Source organism: Drosophila bipectinata, chromosome XR (assembly GCF_030179905.1).
Source record: "Drosophila bipectinata strain 14024-0381.07 chromosome XR, DbipHiC1v2, whole genome shotgun sequence".
Classification (NCBI taxonomy): domain Eukaryota; kingdom Metazoa; phylum Arthropoda; class Insecta; order Diptera; family Drosophilidae; genus Drosophila; species Drosophila bipectinata.
The window spans coordinates 24,773,809-24,796,409 of record NC_091735.1 but is presented as its reverse complement, the minus strand read 5'-3'; the positions used below and the strand labels follow the sequence as shown (position 1 = coordinate 24,796,409).

The following is a 22,601-nucleotide window of genomic DNA, read 5'->3' as shown; positions in this document are numbered from 1 at the left end:
ACTCCGTGCTAACTTGGCCAATACCAGACTTTGTTAGCCAGGTAGATGGGCCGTATTTTTCTGCATTTTATGACATACAACAATCCGGGATTAGTGGCCAAATGGCCGAGTTATTCACAAAAAACCATTTCAAAAAATGGAATCCACCTACTATGCGTTTCTGTTCGCCTGGTACTTCAGCCTGGTAGCGGCCGGGAATTTTAAAAATTTCAGCCTCTGAAAGTCCGTGACGTCACGGGATGAGCTTGGATCCACTGGGTGGTGTCTTGGCTGAATAGGTTTGTGTCTTTGGTGGTTTGTGGAACCTATGTGAAACCAGAATCTACCTACTATGCGTTTCTGTGCGCCTGGTACTTCGGGCCTGGTGGCGGGCCCGAAATTCACTTTTTCGGAGGCGAAAAAAAGTGCAAGTCATTCTGAAAAATTTTAAAATTCAGAAAAATGTTGGAAAATGTTGGAAAACTCAAGAAAATTTGGAAAAATTCGGAAAAAATGGGAAAAATTCACAAAAATAGCGGAAAACTCCAAAAAATTTGGGAAAATTTCGAAAAATTCAAAAAATTGGGAATAAATTTGGTAAATACTCGGAAAAATCGGGGAAATTCCGGAAAATTATTTAAAAAATTTGAAAAATTCAGGAAAACTTTAAGAAAAATCTGAAAAAAAACGAGGAAAAATTTGGAAAAACTCATAAAAACCTTCGGAAAATCGCAAAAATTCGGAAAATTGAGGTAAGTTTATAAAAATTAAAGAAATTATCAGAGAAAAAAACAATTGAAATAGTGACGTCCCACCGCATCCTTGTGGAAATCCTTCCTCCAGGATTCCGCGTGCCCCGGCGCCCTTTCCCTCCCCTCCCCCATCCCAACCAGACAATAAAACACAGGTGTCTTGATATCACTAAAATGTTTGCAAACTTTGCATTTTATTTTCGTTTTTTTTTTCCATTTTTTTGTTTGCTGTTTTGCGTGTCCTGTTCGAGAAAATGGTATTTTTTGTTGCTGTCGCTTAGCTTTTGCATTTCAACTTCACATACATAGTCGCTTTGTTGTTGTTGTACAATTACATAAAAAGAAATATGCGTGTATGTTATCTATAGTATATGTATATACGCCCGTAATTATGTGTACATATAGTCGTATATATGTATATATATATGCGTATATATGTATGTATGTGGGTGTTAAGTATATTGATCAAGTAAACATGAGTTCCACATTTGATGTTTTGTTTTTTTGTTATCCTTTATGTTTTTTTTTTTGACTAAGTTTAGTGGTGCTACCCTCCATCTAGTTCTCGTACTCCGTCTCCTTGTCTCCTTGTCCTTATCATTCTCCATCCATTTCTCCATCTTCGTCGTAGTCGTAGGCGGCGGCAGGGGGGTTGGATACTGGATACTGGATGCTGGGGGTTGGGTGCAGACTACAAATATCCTTATATCCTTCTCTACCTTCTCTTGGCGCTAACAAATTTTGGACCGATAATAAAAATACATACACAAGTATCTGCATCGGTTTCCCATTATTTCTTCTTACATTTTTCATAAATTGTTTTTTGTTTTTTAGTTTCCTTCTTTTTTTATACACTAACTAAATATACAAATCAACAAACTTCGAAAAAATACCCTTCAAAGGGCCTTATAACCGTCATCGTCATCGGGGGACTCAAAGAATTCTATATACATTACATAGAGAGAGATAGCGATAGTGGTACAGAAAGAGAGAGCAGCAAACGGGACTCTTTTCCTCAAAATTTGAACTCAGGATTCAGGGTTCGTAAGATAACACACTCTTAACAAAAGATATTACTTCTAAATATATACTTTTAGCTTTTACTTTTAGGTTTTTTTTGTTTTGTAAGAAACTAAAGGTCAACACACACCCACACTGTATCTAAAGTAAGGTCTTGAAGGGGCTAAGGTCGAGTCCTAACTCAGAGTCGAGTATGCAAAGAAAATAACCACCAAGGCCTATACTATATAGTACAGTGTGTAGCTCTCAAGGTCTGCATGTTATTTACAAATGTTTCACATTACGAACCCTGATCCGACCTCAGCTCTGGGGTCAGCTTCCTTGTCCCTGTCTTCTGCCTAGTCGTCGTCATATCGTATATATAGCATAGGTATTATAGTATGTGTATATATTTAATATATATAACTAGAGGAGGGCACGCTGGCCGCTCAAACTATCAACAAGTTCTCTAATGTTAGCTCACATAAAAAAAAAATTACCATAATAATAAGTAAGTTTTAATCAATTAATAATAAGAAAACGCAAGATAATTATACATCGCTTTTTGGCTGCCGGACAGGTGCTTGCTCGGGGACGTGGCTTGGGTGCTGGGTGCTCGGATGGAGGATGGGAATGGGGATGGGGATGGGTGGGGGCGCATCTCTGGAGCGGAAATTCGATTGTGGATGATTTTTTCTTTTTAAACGGATAAGTAGTAAAATGCTTAGACGTATAAATAGGCTCTCTCCTAACGTTAGTATGTAATAATCACATTGACTGCCCTCCTCCTCGTCGTCCAGTTCTCTTCTCCATCCTCGTACACTCGTCCATTCACCGTTCAGTTGCTCCACAGCGCTCCAGCCCTGTGACTACATGTGATGCCACTGCGTCACCGCCACATTGGTGTTGTCGTTCAGCCGCGCGATCTCCTCGTGCAGCCCATGGCCCAGCCACTGCATAAATATCCGGCCGTACGCCGCCTGGCACAGCCGCAGCGGATTGCCCCGCCTCAGGCCCTGGTCCGTCTCGCCGTACTCGTCCAGGTAGGGCGGCTGCACGAAGCATCCCTTGCCCCGGCCCAGATACACCACCTGGCAGTCGCGGATGCGCAGGAAGATGCCCACCTCGGCGCCGCAGTCGTGAGCGTGGTGGGTGCACGCGCCCACCGACATCTTGCCCAGCTCCGGCTGGCAGCAGTACGACTGGCCGCACAGGATGGCGCCGCAGATCAGACACATGGTCGGCGTCTTCATCTCCTCGCGCTCGTTGTTCGGACAGAAGATGTCCGACACGCTGTTGATCAGGTCGGAGTAGTCGTCGAAGAGGGTCTTCAGGCGCGGCAGGGGGCGCAGGCAGGGCACCACCTCGATGGTCTGCCTGCCGCTGTCCAGCTGGCGCAGTATGTCCCGGTGCGAGGCGAACGAGTGCATCATGGTGGCGTACACCGTCTCCATGTCAAAGTAGACGCCCAGATTGGGGTCCAGGCCCAAGTACGTGCACATCAGGTCGAAGCGGTCCGGCTGGTCCGTCGGGAACGTGTCCGGGAAGTCGATGTCGGTCAGGCAGCGATAGAAGAGACAGGCGCACCGCAGGAAGGAGCCCATCTGCCGCTGCACGTAGCCCAGCATCAGGGCCAGGGTGTAGAAGTCGCAGGGTATCACTGCCGTTGGCTGGTGCTCCTGCTCCTCGTTGTCCTGGTCCATTTTGCGCTGCTTGGCCAGCTGCTTCTTCCTCGCCGCCATGTTGTAGCGCCGATAGAAGGCCACCATGTTCTCCTGGATCTTGGCCGGCAGCTGCTCCACGTACGGCAGCAGTTCCAGCTCCTCGTCCACCATTCTCTTGGCCTGCTCGACGTCTGCGTCGAAACAGATCACCGCCTTGGTCACGTTGGCCAGGAACATGGTCTGCAGAATGTAGTAGTCGAACATGTTGCCGCTGGGTATGATGGCGTGGACATCGGACGCCGGAAAGTGGCTGGTGAATACTGGAACGGGAGGAATAGTTGGTTCTATCATATAAGAAGTTAGGAGTTAATCCAGCCATCCTGGATCCTTCTCAAGGATAATGCTTCATGCACAGCATACTCACCGTTCTCGCATCCCATCAGGTGAAGGACTCCGAACTGGAACTGGACCAGCATACGGAAGCAGTCCCACTCCAGGACACTGGCTCCCTTCTGGCAGAAGATCGTGTCGAGCAGCTTCGAGGCCAGCTCCGGATGTGGCTTCACCATGGGGGCGATGGCCGGTACCAGGCTGGTATTGCCCAGTTCCGGGCTCTGGTCCATCAAGCTGCTGGCGGCCGAGGAGAGAGAGCAGGCGCGCACCAAGTTGGTGGCACAACACTGGTGGCGCATCGGCAACTCGGCCTTGAGCGGCTTCTGGTTGGCGAACAGATAGATCTCGAGGGCCTGCAGGGTGTAGCTGCAGGTGTCCCACAGCTGGGCGGCCGATTCGGCCTCGTCGATGCCCGGCGGGGTGGCGGCGCCGGGGAGCTCCTTCTGGGGCTGCAGCTGGCTGGTCATGGCGTTGCCCATGGCCTTGTAGAAGCCGCCCATCACGTCGAACCAGTGGTGGTGCAGCCGCGGCGGATCCTGGACCAGCTGGACGCTGCGCTCGAACTGGGCCCTGTCGGCGCCGCCGAGATTCGCTTTGCGCAGGATGTTGGCCATGCTGGTGCGCTGCTTGAGGTCGTCCAAGCCGTAGTTGCCCAGCTCGGCGGCCAGGGTGCGCATGATCTCGATGAAGCTGTCCAGCGGCAGGTAGCCGCCCTCCTGCTGGCCACTGGCGTTGGCCGCGGACTGGGTGAAGGCCGGGAGGGCCTCGCTGACCGGCAGGACCGTGTTGCTGAGGGTCCGGCAGTAGGGACAGTGGAACTCCACGTTGTGGGCGGCGTTCAGGGCGATGCGGTTGCGGTGCGGACGCCGCTGCTCCTTCGTCTCCTCGTTGCTGTAGTACTCCTGCCAGCAGCTGTAGTGCATCACGTGGCCGCAGCAGCTGACGTGGAGGGCGCAGCGGCCCTGGTGCTGGTTCGGGGCGGTGAGGATCACCCGCGAGGTCTGAATGAAGGCGGAGCTCACCAGCGGCGGCCCCGGACGACTGATGGCACAGGTTTCGAAGCACAGGATGCACTTGAAGTCGGGCTCGGTGTGCTGGTAGGTGCGCCGCTCCGGCCCCAGACAGGAAACAACGTTCGGCTTGAGGGCCACGGCGCCCTGCTCCTCCTCGGCGGCGGGGATGTCCTCCCACTCCATGGTGCCGGATCCCGAATCGGCGAACATCTCGGCGTTGCTGTTCATGAACGATTTCTGGGCGTTCTGGATCTGGGCCATCACCTTGGCCCGACGCTCGGCCGCCAGACGGGCGCGGTCCTCCTTCTCGCGGCGCAGCTGCTCCTCGGAGCTCTGCGGCTCGTCGCTGGCCAGGGTCTGCTGGGACCCGGACGGACCGGCTCCGGAGCAGCTGGGCGTCTGCTTGGCCTGCAGCTCCTTGTACCGCTTGATTGTCCACAGTATGAAGTCATGATGGGCTCCCAACTGAGAATGAGATTCGCCATTAGGCCCGGAAGACAGGAGAGTCTAGGGGAAAGCTTACCGTGGGGCAGCGTGCCAGCTCGTCCAGTTTCTTGAGGATTCCGTACTGCTGGGAGCGTTCGTAGAAGCTGAGGAAGGGATAGTGCTCGCTCAGCTCCTCCTGGATGGCAAAGCCCAAGAGATGCAAGATCTGCAAGGAAAAGACATGATGGGCTTTGGACTGGAATGGGATCTTCCTTTGGAGACTCACCTTTTGCAAGTGGGATTCGGTGAAGGTGCGATTCTCTTCGAGGGCACGGTCCATCGTCAGGGTACAGATGTTGAGGAACACGTTGCACTGCAGGATGTTGGCCATGGACCTGGAAGAGAGAAGAGGATGAGTATGTCGGCCATGTAGACAGATGCAGAATGGTGGAGAATCGATCCACAAATCGATTAAGGTACTCCGCTTGAGAATCGGATGAGAATTGGGGAAGATATAGACATCCCTGTGGGCCCTATAGGGATAAACGCGATTTTCAAGGGATCTCATCAGGAAAAATGGACAAAAAATCGAAAAAATATTTTGTCTCAGGATTTTGTTGGAGAATTGTGGAGAATCGATCCACAAATCGATTAAGGTAATCCGCTTGAGGATCGGATGAGAATTGGGGAAGATATAGACATCCCTGTGGGCCCTATAGGGATAAACCCGATTTTCAAGGGATCTCATCAGGAAAAATGGACAAAAAATCGAAAAAATATTTTGTCTCAGGATTTCGATGGAGAATTGTGGAGAATCGATCCACAAATCGATTAAGGTACTCCGCTTGAGAATCGGATTAGAATTGGGGAAGATATAGACATCCCTGTGGGCCATATATAGTCTTTGAATATTGTGACTCAGGATCTGGATGCAGGATGGTGGAGAATCCACCAGGAGCCCCCCATGAGAAGGAAACTCACTTGAAGGCAGGCGTCAGTTGGGGCAGCTTGGGCGGAGGGCAGCAGACGAGCTGCTTCTTGGCCTTGCAACGCTCCCGCTGCAGCTCCTCGGCCTTGGACTTGTCCTCCTTGGTGTAGTGATAGAAGTAGACGTTGAACTCCTCGTAGAGGCGCTCCTTCAGCTCGTAGACACCCTTGCCGTCGGCTCCGACTGGCTTCTTGAAGACCGCCACCGAGTTGATGACATCCTCGAAGATGGTGTCGCCGTTGCCGCCGTTGCCGTCGGGCAGGGCGCGACTCAGCTCCGAGTGGGAGTAGGACTTGATGCACAGCAGCTGGATGATCTCCTTCATGAGGCGCTCCTCCTCGGTGACCATTGAGACGCCCGGCATCCACCGCTCGCCAATGATGACGATCAGCAGCTCGAGGAACTCGTCGATCATCGACAGCTGGCGCATCATCTCGTCGTCCACACTGGACTCGGCCAGCTTCTTCTCGTAGTTGGGCTGGGCCCAGGCGATCAGGTTGAACTTGTTCAGCAGATGGATGAGGAACTCGTTGCTCTCCATGAGGGAGGCACCGATCTGCAGGCAGCAGATGTCCCTGTCCAGCATCTCCACCCGACACCGTACGTTCCGATAGAAATAGAGTTGATGCAGCAGGGAGTAGCCGTTGCGGCGCCACATACCGGCAGCCACCTGGGCGATCATGGCGTGGGTGCACAGCACCGGTTCGATGATCTCCCTGGGCGTGAACTTGCGCTGCAGCGCCTCCGTCTCCGCCTGCAGGCCGTCGTAGGTCATGTCGTGGTCGCCCAGGTGCAGGTAGATGCCGGCGTAGAAGCGCGACAAGGGCAGGTGTATGGAAACGGAACTGGAGGAGACATCGTACACCAGGCAGTTGGCGACATGGCCGGCCACGCTCTTAGCCTCGGACTTCTGGCCCTCGACGATGAAGGTGTTGTTCATCAGCGCCCGCAGGGTCATCTTGTAGAGCTTGCGCAGCAGCTTGGCGTCGCTGGCCGCCCACTCGATCACCTGGGAGATGGTGGTGGCCAGCTTGATGTGCAGGTTGAAGGCGCACTCCCACTCCGGCTCGTAGTCCATGTGCTGGCCGGTCTGGCGGGTGATCGACTCCATGCCCTGCATCACGTTGAGGACGCGGAGGAGGGCGCGACAGCCCTCGAGGAAGCCGCTGCGCAGGTCGTTGCTCAGCACCTCCGGCTTCAGGCTGAGCAGGTAGCGCAGGTCGTACAGTATGTAGTTGGCCCGCTTGAAGAACGTCAGGCTGGCGATGTTCTTGCTGAAGTGCAGCGTCCGGTTCTGGATGAACTTCTCGATGGCCACGTGGTAGAACGTGTGCAGCAGCTTGTCGAAGATGCCCTCCTGGGCGATCAGGTGATGGGCTATGCTCGGCACCGTGAACAGTTGCACGCTGAGCGAGACAATCGAGAACGCGTGGTCGTGATCGTCGCCGATGAAGTCCTCCACGATGGTGGCGTAGCGGCGCGAGAACTCCTGGGCCAGCACCACCTTGTTCTCGTACTCCATCAGCATGCCGGAGATGAGGAGGCGGTGCCAGCAGGTGCGGGCCGTCTTCCACAGCTTCACGTCGTACTCGAGTATGTGGCGGATGCAGAATTCCTCCTGACGGCGCTGCACCAGGCTGGCGAACGTCTTCCGGAAGAGGCAGTGGCGGACGAGGAACTCCTGGAACCAGCCCAGCAGCTGTAGGGCGAACTGCTGGCAGGCCACCGCCCCGATGTGCAGCACAGAGGTGCGCAGCGACTGGTAGTTGCGCGGAGTGGTCACCAGTCCAGAGTGCGGCATCATTTGGTTCTCAATGGCTGTTTTCAGATCGTTGCATATCTGGAATGGAGGATGGAAGAAAAAGTGGCGACCGTGACATCAGTTTTGAAATGTCCGCAAAGTCCTCACCTTAAAGGTATCGCACTTGACCACCGCCCGCCCCTCGCGATCTATGGCCGCCACAATCTCCATGGCGTCCTTGTGACGGCACTTGGCGATCTTGGTGAGGGTCTGGATGACCTGGTCGAAGGTGTGCGACTCGTCGTTGTACAGAACCGTGCAATACTGTGGCCCATCCAACTGCCCCTCGGCGCCGGCGTCCAGGCACTGCAGACTGGCGTTCGGCTCGATCTCCAGATAGTTGACACAGAAGGCCAGTATGGCCCCAAAGCAGATCTCGGCACGCTCCAGCACGGCATCCGTGATGATCTTGCTCTCCAGCGGGTCTTTGCGATTCGCCTGAGGGATAAAGAGGGTTACTTTTGAGTGGAAAGCGCATGACAGATGGCTTGGGATTACATACCAGATGCAACTGACAGTAGTGATCCTTTTTCCAGGCCTCGTCGTCGCCGCAGTCGCAGCATCCACCGCCGCCGGAGGTGGACATCTTGTACTTGTGGAAGCGGTGCGCCGATCGCTTGAAGCAGTTGACGCAGAGCACGCAGGTGGGATCGACGCCGCACTCCCGGCAGCTGTACGTGGGCTCACCGTTCTTGAAGACCTTGCCACAAACGGTGGCGGTGTTGCCCTCCAGGCGGAGTTTCTCCAGCGCTGTCGCGGGATTGTCGCCCAGTATGAACTCGACCAGGACGTCGATCATCTCCTCCTGGGCCAGTGACTCCTTAAACATGCACTTGACTGTACAGATCAACAAATAGTTAGTTTAGTTTCAAAATATAAACAGAAGGAATCTAATGTTAGTTCCAGTCTACTGTACTGGTGGGTTGCAATAAATGGATTGGTGTAAATGGGTGTGGATGGGTGTGAAGAGGTGTAGAGAGGTGGAGAGTTGGCGTGATGGCGCTGACCTCCGGACTTACTGGAGCCGCGGATCAGACCGCGCTTTCCCTCCTGCAGGCGCTTGATCTCCTGCACGAGGTTCATGCTCTTGGTGTTCGAACGGATGATCTCGTCGAAGGGCACCAGGTCCGAGTCCATGGAGCTGTCGTCATCCGAACTAGAGTCGGTGACCATGTGCTCGCCGCAGCACGCCAGGCAGGTGACAGCTCGACACCCAGCAGTATGACAAGGATGATGAAGGATATATGAAAGGGGTGCAGTGAGGTACCAGGCAGGATGCAAGAGCAGGGAGTGATTAGTAAAGGAGAAGGATGGTTATAGTTAATGGAGGCATTCAAGTTAGTTGTGCTCTAGTTGGGGATTAATTTCTTGCAAAATTAATAACAAATTAAATTATAAATTAATATTTAAATTAATATATTAATAAATATAAGAAACCGTGCTAGCTTGATTAAGAAAATTAATCCAAGATCCTTATAGTCACATTATCTACTCACGAGTAAGGGCATTTGTATCTGAAATAAAAGAGAAAGATATAAATTAGTATTGGTAAATTAAGTATTAGTATTAGTAATTAACTAAATTAGTATAAAGCAGAGGTCGGCACGGCCCTATCTCGGGGGCATAGGAAATTTCTCTGCCCGAGCTCTGCCACACACACACAGTATAAATGTGTGAAACGTCATGCTCAAAGCCTACTTTCTGCTATACGTTACTAACACTAATGCGGTAAAATAATATCAATGTATTGGGGTGCCGACCTCTGGTATAAAGTATAGTTATAATAAGGTTTGATAAAGTATAAAGGTTTGTCTAACGTCGTAGATATTTTGTTAATATTCAGTGTTGTAAAGCGGTAAGTGATTTTCCAAACAAATTTTAAAATATATTTAACCTAAATTAAATATAAACATTAAATTAAATGAATAAAATTCCAGAAACAAAGCCTTTAATACACCATAGATTATACTACAGTTTTTGCAGCTAATACTACCTACCAATATTTATAAAATATATAATTTTTTATATATTTGTTAGTTATCATCGATTGTTATTTATTTATATATTATTTAGGCCATTGTGTCTTTTTATTAAGAGGGCTAAATTAAGCCCTAGACACAGCCTAAGGGTTAACACTTTTGTTAGTCAACACTGTTATGCTCACAGACTGCCCTATAGGTATTATATCAGGAACCATCCATCATTTATGATAATTAAAAAACGTCAGTCAACTTAAACCCATTTAATAGACTTCTTCCTAGTGCACTGTTTAAAAGACTTGCAATTTAACTCCTATGACTAATAAATACTATAGAATTATGTCTATTCATTAGTGATTTGCATTTATTTTTAATAAAAAATATTAATAATATTTGCAATTTATACAAATAGACTTTCTATGACACTGATGACTCTGAACAAGGATAACTGTCATCCATTTTCAAACCTTTGTAGGTTACTGCACCCCTTTAAAAAATAACCCATACGCCATGTGGGCCAGTAAGCCGCCAGGCCAATGTCTTTTATGGTTTTGATGAAATCGTAGACTCTCTTTGAACGCACTTTAATGACTTTATAATGGCTGCTGGGCCGATTAAGTCACTCAGTCGCGTGAGTAATGCAATCCACACTCCTAAAACATTATCTAAAAGCTTAGAACAGGTCAGACCACATGGCGATCATCACGATCGTGATCATGATCGTCACACTCTATACTCTGCTATAGCCATTATAATATTATTGTGTGGTTTTGGGCAAAACCACAAAAGAGAAAAAGAGAAAACCTTCGCAACCAAACGAGTTTCGAATTCAAAATCAAAATAAAAATCAAATTAAAATTAAGATTTAAACTGAAATGCAATGTAAATGCAAACAGCAGGAAAGAAAAAAAAAAAGATTTACAACAAATATGTACTCGGTTCAAGGTCGCTCTGATCTCTCTCTATGATGAACTCCCCCCTCTCTATGATGATGATGGGGAGAATTATTACGAAGAGGCAAGAGTTGAATAAATTTCCTTTAAAAGCACGAAATATTATCAAATTTATTATCAATGCATCTGACGTAGCTGGCCAGGGCTATCAGTTATATTTATATATATATTTATATATATATATATATATATAGATATTTTTATATATTTATTCAAGAGGAAGCAACTATCCAAAGTAAAAATTATAGATAGTACCTGTATTACCATATGGGCTGTACTTTCTGGTCTTTTTTTAAGGTCTAGAAAATTGTATGAAAATTTTAATAACAATAAGATTATAACACTTTGAAAATATGTATACCATATATAAGCTCTTTTATTTTAAGGTCTAAAAAACCTTAAAAAATAATACATTATACCCTCTTAAAAGCTTTAAAAATATATATTATTATTTTTTTATTTTGAAGACTGTAGTAGCATATTTCTTGCTATTTTTTAAGCGTACAAAATTTTATGAAAAAAATGTTCTGGTCTCTTGAAACCTATAAAAAATATACACGAATTTCCTTCAAATAATCTATGTATATTTTTCACTCTATAGTACCTCATACTTTCATTTACTTTTTAAGGTATGGAATATTATCTTTAAATGCAAAAAAAATAAGACAATAAACCCTCTTAAAACCTCAAAAAATAAAAATATTTCTTAAAAATAACCTCTATTTTAATGTCTATAGGTGAAAAATGCAAAAATATATAGTTGAGAGCCAAGTGTAAGCTAAGGCGTAATAAACTGGAACAAAGAAGGTGCCCGCCTGGAAAAGATGACACACACAAAAACAAAAACAAAATATATATAAAAAAAAAAATAAAAAAAAAAAAATGTAACTGAAAATCACTAAACAAGAAGTGAACTCTTCAGTGAGAACAGAAGAACAGAGGTGTCTCCCCGTAAAAGAAAGAGCAAAGACATTTCATTCAGAAGAATGCATTCGTACAGTGTGGAACATAAAGACATAAACAAAGGCAAATAAATAATTAATAAAAATGAAAATCAATTCTTTAATTAATTGAAATTATTAAAAAAAAAAAAAAAAACCAATACCTCAAATGCTTCCCCCCTTAATGACTTTTAAATTAAAAATTATAAATCATAATAAGCAGCCATAATTTAAATGTTTAATAACTCATTCCAATATCCGTATAATTACGCGATGAATAAGCCATTTGACGAGCTGTTGCGACTTTTACACGAGCCACTGTAGGTGGCGAATTTATTGCACATCTTGACACAAAAATAACAAAAACCAGGCTGTCGGAAATTTAACAGCGTCCCAAATAAAAAAGATATATACGAGATATATAATTATATATAATATATATCTATATACATAACAAGAACAAAAACGGGAGAGAGATCATTACAAAGGAAATCAGTTGGCAGGGGCAGAGGTAGGGGTAGGTGGGCGATCGACCTTATATAAATCATGATAAATACACGGCGCGAAATAAATTGCAAATCGGTGGCCGATGACGATGCCGATGCACGAGTGTGGGTGTGTGGGGTAATTGTGTCATGTCTCAGCTGTAAATGTTATTTTTCGTGAATATCGGCTCACAAAGAAACGAAACGAAATGAAAGCGAAAACAAACAAAACAGATACAGATACAAATGCTAAATATTCGATGGTTGAAAGGTTTAAATACACTCTTCGAATATATTTCTATAAAACAAATAAGTGAAATTAAAAAATAATATGAGTTGCAAAGCACCTTGAAAGCTTTGTTCTTTCTTCGAAAAAGTTCTTTTAATTTTACAGAATTTTTAAAGAAAGAAAAATTATTAATTATGATGGAAAAATAGACATTCAATGTAAATCATTGCTCTTAAATATAAATATAAAAAAGACAGTGATTTATAATAAAAACAAAGAGAAACTAAAATCACCACAAGGAAATTGTATTAAATATTTAAAAGTTATTATTTTGTAGAACTTATTTATGAAAAAACCGATAACTTCGATAAATGTAAGTATTCCAACTAATATTTTGGAATCATAAAAATTGTTGAATTTCTTCATAAAATGATCTAAAATATTATTCACGATAGTCACTTTTAAGACTAATATATCAACAGGATTTATCGGATATCGGATATTTCTTTAAATAGTATAATTAATATAATTACTCATAACTCGGAAATTCCGTATTAAAAAAATCTATCAACCTTTTTCCCTTAAAATAAATAATTATTTAATACATCCTTTGTATGAATCTTTCTTGAAAAATAATAAATTAATTTTTTTACCAAGAAAACTCTATATTAAAAATATATTTCGCTCATAAATAAAAATTATCCGAGTTTATAAAAACAAATGCCACAAAAAACACGTCAGAGGAGTGGAATTGCCAAAGCAGCAAGGCAACTGGACCAGATAAAAGCAAGTTGAATAAACTGCATCCGAATACAAGCGTGTTTATAATATATATACACAGGAATATATATAAACACTTTCTTGTTGTGTTTATCTCGGCGTTATCAGTCAAAGTCTTTGGCGTTTTTTTATGTCATCTTGCCTCAGGCTCATCTTCCACCGCGTCGCTGTCTTTCGTCATTTTTAAACGGCGTGTTTTTAGCACGCTTGTCTACGACCAATTAGACAGACTGCAAATATCAGCAAATGCTATTTTTAATTTTTTTTATATATGGAAAATATTTATGCAGTGTTACAGAATCTATTCAAAGGGAAGTACTTTCTTCAGAATAATACCCAAATTCCCTTGAAAAATTATTCAATTTATTTTAATAATAAGTTCTAATTCTATAAATTCTATTAAAATATCTTTTTCTTGACTAATTATTTCAAATATTATATTACTAATATTGAAAATATTACACAGAACACCAGTGTGGTAGTATAAGTAGTATAGGTACAAGTAAAAGTATAAGTACTCTATAATACGCGACTTCCACCTGGTTGCAACTGATAAGGTAAATCAGATTAAAATCCAGAAGCTACAAAAGGTAGATAATATTCCGAAAACGTGCCGGAAAGATATGGTATATAGAGTTAAAATTATAAAAAAATAAAACATTTTTGTATTAAAAATACCTAGCAAAGAAGGGGCATAGTTTTTAAAGAAAATTATAGAAGCTTTTCAAAATTTTGGACAAATATATGATGAGAATTTCGATATATTATCGATAAAGTAACTAGTAGTCTTCCAACATTTATCGCTAAAGTTACTAATATTTGTTGAAGAAGATTTATTTCATTAAATGAAACATCATTTTCTACATATCAGTTAAAAAAAAACATTAAATATATGATAAGAAAACTATTATTTAGAAACATCGATATATTATCGATAAAATTGATATTCCCTTTTGCCTTTATAGCATATAAGAATAAATAACCCCCCCCTTAGAGTTCTCAAATATATGAAAAATAATATCCCAGACATCAGTAACAAAACGATGATTACAAATATTCAATTCTGATTACATTTTCGATACGTTTTCGATTAAACAACGATTGTGTGTCACAAAGACATTTGCTACTGGTTGCTGTTTACCAGCGTGTATTACGTAGGATTCCCTGGCGGATACCCGTGCTGATATTAAATCAATATGTTATAAACAGTAACCCGACTCTAAATTGGGAATGATGCAAACTATGTAGTAGTTCCTAGTTCCATCCAATTTGCTTGCCTCAAGGCGATAAATGATTCGGTGTCTCCCTGGGGCTTTTGGGGCGAAAATGCGACTCCGTTCTAACGGAATGTGGTGCAAACGAGTTTTACTTTTTGTTTTTTTTTTATTTTTTTAGTTTTTATTTCAGTTTGTTTATATAATTTATTTCTGTTCATATCTGGGAGAGTGCAGTGTCTGTGTGTGTTGCTAGGCCGGGCTTTGCCAGTTGCATACACACAGATACAGAAAAGGTGAGACAGGTAGCACAAGTCGAGGTGTTCAGGTGAGCTTGAGGTGGGCAGTAGCAGTAGTTACCCAAAAGCTGTAGCTTTTGTATCACCGGCAGCGTCAAACTTGGAGAGCCAATTGAAAGGAAAATCATGGCGCACCATGGCCTGGCCGATACGAGAGCTCACGGAAGCGTGCGAAAACATCAAGCGATAGAAAATGGAAGGGGGGTGTTGGGTGGGGTGGGGAATGAAACGTAATATAAATACGCGAAAATAGGCATTGCATATGTATTGCCATGTATGAAATGTATGCAATTGTTCAATGGCAATAAACAAAAGCAGAAAGCAGAACCCAGAACTCAGAACGCAGAACAAACAACACACAGCAATAATGATAATTCAAGAGCGAGATTTTATAATGGGATTCTCCCACATTTCTCCCGCACACCCCCCACCTACCAACATTCTGAACTAATATTAATAGTTATATTATATTTATTTAGAGACCATTACTCTTATAAATGACTTATCTAATCGATAAGTTAGAGAACAAATATCGATATCGATAAGAACTGCTTTGACATCAGCTTCCAGTAGAAGAAACTGGGGAACTACAAGAATAAGCCATATCTGTTCAAGTAGGTCTCCGCTTTCGATTTTGATGGCTGGATTCAAGTGCCGTTGCCAAGCCAATCAATATTGAATTATTATCGCTCTCTTGCAGTGCTATCTGACTCCCATATGACGTTGCCAACAGACCCAGCAATGACTTTCTAAGAATCGCACTTCCGCCGAAAATAGCACTGCTTGCTTCAGACTCCTGATGCAAACTGCTTGCTTTTGTAAACATGTTGGAACTTGCATAGCTTTTGAACTTGTACATTGTAGGTATTTTAATGAGAAATTATAGTTTTTTTTTGGAAACATGTATAAAGAATATACCCACAAGACTAACAAATAAGGTCTCATATGATTTTCTGATTACATTCCCTTTTCATTCTCTGTCTCTCCCTTTCTATCAGACACACGCGTATTTGATACTTGCTCTCACACACACAGACACACACACAAACAAAATAAATCTGAGAGTTGCCTAATTGGAATGACATTTAAGGGAAATCAGTAAGGAAGTGCAAGCTCAGCTCACCTGTTTCCATTTCGTTCGAGTAGTCGAAGTACTTGGGCGAATCCTTCTTGAAGAACTCGACAATGTCGCTGCGTGCGAGGGTGCCGGCCTGGAACTTGAGGCGCCACTCCTTGAGCGGCGAATTGCATTCGGCGGGAGGTGCCACCACGACGTCCTCCATGTCGTAGCGATCCATTGCGCTGCGCTGCAGTTGCTCCTTCTCGCCTCTGCTCAGGTGCTTCTTCTTCTGCTCCTTGCTAGCTCCCTTCTGTTAGCGCCACTGGAGGAAAGGGATGGGGGATACTTGTGTGTGTTTTTTCGCCTCTCCTCTTTGATTTTTGTGCCTTTGGTGCTGCGATTATACCACTCTCTCTCTCTCTCACTCTCTCGCTGCTGGTTCGCTCTCTTGGGGCTCTGCTGGCGCGTGGGTGGCTCTGCTTTGTGTCCTTGTTCCGCTGTTGCAGCTGTTCTGATTGTTACGGTAGTTTTTGTTATTAAACTATTTTCTTTGTTTTTTTTTTTATATTATAATTATATTTTATTGCTGCTTTTTTTTTTGCTACTGCATCAGAATCGAGCGCGAGATTTATGAATTTTCTTTTTTTTTTCAAGCGTGTGTGTGCACCGTTGGGCTCTCTTCTCTTACGTTTCGCTACAAAAACTTTGCTACCAAATAAGAAAACACAAAAAAACAAATAACTAGAGGGAGTAAACAAAATTTGGTAATTTTCACAAATAACTAAAGTTTCTTCTTGAAATTTTGTGTTTTTTTTTTAGAGGAAGAGGGGGATTAGGGGAGCTCTTTCGCTCGCTCGCTCTCTTGATTCCTGTGTCTCGTGCTCGTGTCTCTTGCTGTTCTTTCCCTTTCCCACTGCACTGCACTATCTCTGTCTCCACGATGTTATATAGTTGTTGTTGTGTTTCTTGTCGTTGCTATAAATTTGATTTCTTTTTTTTTTTAATTTTATTTTTTTATATAAAAAAGTGTTTTTTAGCAACTACTACTTCCAACACACACACACTTTTCTACAAAAGTCTTACTCCTAATAATTTCTGTTTACTACTGAAGTTCCCCGCTCCCGTTGGAAGCCCGTTGGAAAAAAAAAGTGACAGTCAAAGCCAATGTGATTCGTTTTGTCGTTTTCTTCGTCTTCTTCTTTGACGTCGTCGTGCGTTGCGTTTGCGATGCTTTTGCTGTTTCCGTGCCGTTGCCGTCTCGTTGCGTTGCGATTTCTGCGCAATGCGTTTTCTTTTTGGGGAAAATTTGTGCAAGGCGCAGTTTACCGTTGCAACTGTTGCTTGGCCAAAATGAAAATTTTACTCTCGCCCCGTGTATATATCTTGAAAATGTCGTTGTTTTTGTCTTTTTAGTTTTGGCAGCAAAACAAAAACAAAACGCACGCGAGCTATTTATCATGGGTGGGAGCAGGACGGAGATGAGGGCGAGCGAAGGAGATCGCGCATGTCTCAGTAAAATGAAAAGAAAAAAAAAAAAAAAAACATTTGACACTACACACACACACACTTCCACAGAGACACACTAATACCAAGATAAAAGCACTCCACTATATTTAGTTTGAATTTTATAATAATCGCATTTATTAGTAATCTATTGTTTTGTTGTATCTTCTGGCACAGCAAAAAAAAAATCAAATCTCTTTCGCTTTTTTTCGAAGACAAGTTTTCCTCACACACACACTGGCACGTCGGGCAGCTGACGAAAGAGGATTGAGCAACACGCACACTCACGACGTTCGTTGCGTTCGTTTTTCTATAAATTTCGTTTCCTTTTCTTTCGTGCTATTTCTTGGGGCTATTTATTCGCTATTCACTATATGCGTACTTGCACTTCAACAACTGGATGTTTGCGTTCGGTTTTTTGCTTTCTTCTTTTTCTTTTCTTATTTGCTCAAACGTGCAGACGCCGCGTCGACTGTCTGCATTTCAAAAAAATTATTTTTAAGTAGGGATGTCGAAAACATTTATTTATATTAATCGTACTAATTTTTCGCGAAATATCGTTCATCGATTAATCGGTATTGTTTGCTGGTATTTTCTGGTCTGTCACATGTTAAACAGACGTCTTATACTCACGCGATACCCAACATGTCGTGAGCAGTATCTATTAAATTTTCTTAATAAGACTTTATGGGAGAGTCATATTTTGAAGCCAAATTTATAAAATTAAATCATAAGATTGCTTATATTTGTGTTACCACATTATATTCGTGCGGGCCAGGAGTTTTTTTGCGAACCGGGCGGAAGTGTACGAACCGGTTAAAAGTGCTGTTAAGTAACAGCTGTATAAGCAGCTGTAATGTAACAGCTGATAAATGGTTATTGTTAAGTTAGGCGCGCTTTTTGAATTCTATAGATTCACAATAAAAACAGTTTATAAAGTCTTATATAACTATTTTGTTATTTGATAAACTCGAAAACTTGAAAAATACATATTCTATACATTCCGTACATTCCCTCATTGACTAACCACACTACAATACTTCAGCTTCTTCAGATTATCCTTTTTATCCTTCAGCGGCTGCGTGGCCTTGTCATTTCGGAACTCCACCGCCCTTTCGGCGTTTCCGCCGCCCGCCTGCAGCAGCGTCTCTCTCATCCGGCGCCAGACCCTCGTCGCCATCGACGTCGGGATCACCATCCCCCCGATATGAGTCAGGCTAAATGCCTCGCCGCACGGGTTTCGGGGCAAACAGGACCTTGGCCGGCTTGCAGAGCTCCAATTCGCTGCCAGGACGAACGGCCAGGCACAGCTGGATCTCCACCAGCGAGGCCTCCGTCCACACGCTGTGCGAGAGCAGGATGGTGGTACGTAGACGCACATTCGTCTCGTGCTCGCCCTGCTCGGTCATGATGGGCTTGAAGTCCGTCATCTTGGGCACCACGGTGTGCATGTGCTGGTCTGGGTATTTGATTTTGATCCGCATGTCGGCCTTTTGCGACTCCAACAAGTTATCGATCTCCGCCACAAAGGGCACGGCTGCAATCAGTCCGGCTGTCACCTTAATCACATTATCCTGCGACTGCAACGGGCAGGGCTCCAATATATTGGCCACACACCGCCGGATCTTATCGTTGGCACGCGGCAAGGCCAGGGGCGGCGCTTGCTGGACCAGCGGCAGGATCTCTCGGAAGACCCGACCCGGTTTGGGATCCGAAATAGCGTCCAGTTTGCTTAGCAGCTGGCGCGTAAAGCTGTCGGGTTGCGGATCGCCTCCTGCAGCGCCCTCCGCCTGGGGTTTCTCGGAGTCCACCTGAGACATTAGTGATCCCATTAGCGCAGGTGGGAGTAGTGTCTCTTCGTCCTCCTTGGAATTGGCCTTGATGAACTCACTGATATCGCCGGCAGTCTGCAGAAGCATCTGGCAAGGTCCCAGGGCGCTTTGGGACCGATCTCTCACCACCAGGACAAGGTGGAGGGCACAAGCCCTCAGACGTAGCTGCTTCACCTGCAGGATGTCGCCGTAATTGAGGCCGGAGAATGTGTGCTGCAGCTTCAGGCAGTTTCGGATGAGAGTCGCCAGGGACTCCTTCACTGGAACCCGGTTCCGTTGCGTGCTGGCACACCGCTGCATTTGCTCGATCTGGATTTGGGCAGCAAGGAATGTCTCCAGGAAGTTTGAGGTACCATACATGCCTGCATCGATGGCTCCCAGGCGCTATGGAGTAAATACCAAGGAGTTAGATGCTTCAGGGGATTGAAAAGGCAACTCTTACCTGGAGATTACTCTGAGCCGTTTGCAGCAGCTCCACCCGCTCGTCGGTCATGGTGAAGATCTCCTCAATGTGGCTGAGTATCATCTGAAGGTATTCCGACGAGCTGCCCGCCTGGCGCACTGCATCATCGATTCTGTGAGTGGCGCAGGACGATGACGCGCCTTCGATGGGCAGCTGGGGCACCATGCTCGGCATGTAGTCCCTCAGATAGGCGTAGTGCCGATGCGTGGCCGTCGGCAGGAGGCTGATGATGGGCACCAGGTGCTCCGCAGCATTGAAGACCAAAATCAGGACGCACAGGTACGCTGGATCCTCGACATCCCGTTCGGGCGTCTCGAAAAAGGGATGCACGTAGAGCAGGTGAACGGTCACGGCCATGACCAGATGAGGATGTTTCTGGCCGATTTTGCGCATGCAGGCGTAGGTGGAGGTGCGATCCTGCGGATACTTGGCCAGGACGTCCAGCAGCTTTTGCACCACCATCAGCAGGCACGTTTGTGTCGACACCCGACAGGCGCCGAGCATCAAATGGAGACCCTCGCGCACATCGGCCGAGTAATCCTCCAGAGAACTGAGCATGATCTCCAGCTGGTCCTCGCGCAGCACTATGTGCCGCGCTATGGCCGTCAGGCTGTAGATGGCCTTCAGCCGCACATCCTCGATCTCGTCGTTGAACATGTCCACCAGGAAGTCCAGGCTGGTGACTGCGAAGTCCGGTCGAGATAGTGCCAACTTGCACATGGATGCGACGGCTGCAGTGCGCACCTCCAAGAACTCATCCTCCAGGCCATGGATGAGGGCGCCACAGGCACCGCTGGCAATGATCGAAATGCTCCTGGCGTCCAGTCGCTCCTGGGGCGCATCGTCCGCCCAGCGCTTGCCGGAGGACCACTCGCCGCTGGTCACCAGGCGGGCGCCGCGCTCGTGGGCGGTCCGCTTTCGGCGCAGGTTGCTCATCAGCTTCTTGTCCAGCGTTTGGTGCAGGAACTCCCGACTGACGGCCGTCATGCCGCCAAGCAGCTCCGCCGCGAGCACCCTGATTTGCAGCGAGAGGTCGCACAGGGACTCGCACACCTTGCTGAAAGCGGCGTCTATCATCCGTATGTCCTCCTGCTGGCGCTCCGAGGCTATCACGTAGTCTGGGTGTCGGTTGCCCAGCATATAGACCAGCCGGAGAGCCTCCATTCGCACCGTTTCGTAGTCATCCTTCATGGCCTCCACGGCGCGTTTGTAGAGCACGGCTGGAAGTAGGGATCCGCGCTCGCCGAGGGTCAGCAGAGCGTGCAGAGCCTGGGCCCGGACACCCGAGTCCTGAGAATCAATGTAGAAGGCAAGTTTCCAAACGTAATGCCGTTCGCCTTCCGATTTGGTAGCAAAGCCTCCGATCACCAGCATGGCGTTCTTCTGGGTGTGCGTCGACCCCGAACGTAGCTGCTCCTTGGCGAGGTGCGCCACCTGAGTGTTGTAGGCCATGGGGACCAGGTGCTTCCGGCGCTGGCCAATCCTGTAGAGGCACATCATGCCCTGGGCCAGTACCTTCTGGGACGTCTCCTTCCGCAGCAAGTAAATGAAGAAGTCAATGATTAGGCAAACTCCCTGTTCCGAGTTGCATTCACAGCCCAGCCCGGACAGCAGTTCCAGCAGCTTTACTCTCACAGAGGTATCACTGTCCTTTTCCTGCGCCTGGAACAGCTGGAAGATCTTGCTGGCGACTTCCTTCAGCTCCGCCAAGTCCACATCTTCGTAGGATATCTCATCGGTGATTTTGACCAGGAGATCCAACAAGTCGCGATTAGTACCCGGCGGCGGGACCACGACCGTTTGTGGCGGCGGATTGGCAAGCACGAATGGCACCCCCAGCGGCATCGGAGCCCCCACAGGTATGGGTCCTGGTGGTATAGCGGCCACATAGCCATCTAGCTGGCTGATCGCGAGCAGTTTCCTCTCCGGTCCGGCTGCTTTACCCTTGGTATCGGCCGACGTTCCTGTTTGGAGTCGCAACTTCTTTATCGGCGGCGCTCCGTCCACGGTTTCCACGTAGGAGCCGGTGTGCGGCTTCTTGATGGCCTGCGCCATTGTCTCCAGTGATTCTGACTATAATTTTCCACCTGCAGACAGTTTATTTTGTATAAAAGTTGCAATAAACTAAATAGGTGCCAGCCGGGTCGTGGAATTCTTATAGTGTGGCCATATCATCGATAGTGGTAGCACACCGCGAACGGTGCGCGGCAAGATTTATCGATAGATTCTCACGACTTGGAGGGGAAATTCAAATAAAGACGAATCATTTTAGTTTTTTTTTCATATAGTTTCTATAGTTTATTTCTCATTATAGGTTTTACAGCTTACACGTTGTTTTGATCTTTACCGTTAGCAATTGTTTGCTTCACTTGCCTGCCAAATTTCAGACAAGGATTTTTCCTGCTGCTGTTTCTGTTGTTGTTTTTGTTGCTATTGTTGTATATGAATTTGTTAATCTTAAGTTTATATTTGATTCGCTAAAAACTCATTTTAAAAAAGTATCTTGTTCATTTTTTTGTATGATTTTTGTTCTTTTTTTTTTTTGTTTTTGCATAATATGTACTTTGTTGTTAGGCCATTGGTTAGCAATAATAATCATAATAATCATATATGCAAGTAAATTGTTTCAAGTTGGATATTACTGAGTGGTTAGATAAGTAGTTCTTGTTGTTCTTGTTGTGACAAAAATATACATTACAAACACATTAATTGCCGAACCACACATGTACACATACTAAACGTGTTTGTTCTTGTTCTCTGTTGTTTATCGTTAATCGTGTCTTATCGAATGTATTGTGTGTTTTGTTTACCGTTATTCGTGTTATTTTTGTTATATGTTCATTTAGGA

The 22,601-nt window shown here is 45.5% G+C and overlaps 2 protein-coding genes across 8 annotated transcripts; both read right to left on the bottom strand.

The window, feature by feature from the left end:
- Window positions 1–891: 891 nt before the first annotated feature.
- On the bottom strand, window positions 892–17,985 carry Ubr1 (Ubr1 ubiquitin ligase). 7 transcript variants are annotated; one of them, XM_070276567.1, is made up of 11 exons: window positions 17,841–17,985; window positions 16,019–16,466; window positions 9,512–9,529; window positions 9,023–9,229; window positions 8,518–8,852; window positions 8,124–8,453; window positions 6,208–8,054; window positions 5,513–5,621; window positions 5,324–5,452; window positions 3,819–5,265; window positions 892–3,738 (listed from the first exon to the last, which is right to left on the bottom strand). In XM_070276567.1, exons 2-11 carry the CDS (start codon window positions 16,191–16,193, stop codon window positions 2,600–2,602), a joined length of 5,736 nt encoding a protein of 1,911 aa, XP_070132668.1. In that variant the 5' UTR covers window positions 16,194–16,466; window positions 17,841–17,985; the 3' UTR covers window positions 892–2,599. The 7 variants fall into 7 exon arrangements, with proteins under 7 accessions (XP_070132668.1, XP_070132670.1, XP_070132669.1 ...); XM_070276569.1 differs by having other exon boundaries at window positions 16,019–16,461; window positions 17,841–17,966; XM_070276568.1 differs by having other exon boundaries at window positions 16,019–16,663; window positions 17,841–17,960.
- Window positions 17,986–18,397: 412 nt separating this feature from the next.
- On the bottom strand, window positions 18,398–21,924 carry IntS4 (integrator complex subunit 4). The gene is made up of 2 exons (XM_017239086.3): window positions 19,733–21,924; window positions 18,398–19,674 (listed from the first exon to the last, which is right to left on the bottom strand). The coding sequence occupies exons 1-2, from the start codon at window positions 21,806–21,808 to the stop codon at window positions 18,676–18,678; spliced, it is 3,075 nt and encodes a 1,024-aa protein (XP_017094575.2). The 5' UTR covers window positions 21,809–21,924; the 3' UTR covers window positions 18,398–18,675.
- Between the last annotated feature and the right edge of the window lie 677 nt (window positions 21,925–22,601).

Excerpts from the sequence above, each read along its gene's own strand:
- Ubr1 (XM_070276567.1), bottom strand. The coding sequence starts at position 16,193 with ATGGATCGCTACGACATGGAGGACGTCGTGGTGGCACCTCCCGCCGAA. Across the intron at positions 5,622-6,207 it reads CAACTGACGCCTGCCTTCAA|GTCCATGGCCAACATCCTGC; the intron begins GTGAGTTTCCTT and ends TCTCTCTTCCAG. Across the intron at positions 3,739-3,818 it reads CCTGATGGGATGCGAGAACG|AACCAACTATTCCTCCCGTT; the intron begins GTGAGTATGCTG and ends CTTATATGATAG.
- IntS4 (XM_017239086.3), bottom strand. The coding sequence starts at position 21,808 with ATGGCGCAGGCCATCAAGAAGCCGCACACCGGCTCCTACGTGGAAACC. Across the intron at positions 19,675-19,732 it reads CGGCTCAGAGTAATCTCCAG|CGCCTGGGAGCCATCGATGC; the intron begins GTAAGAGTTGCC and ends TTTACTCCATAG.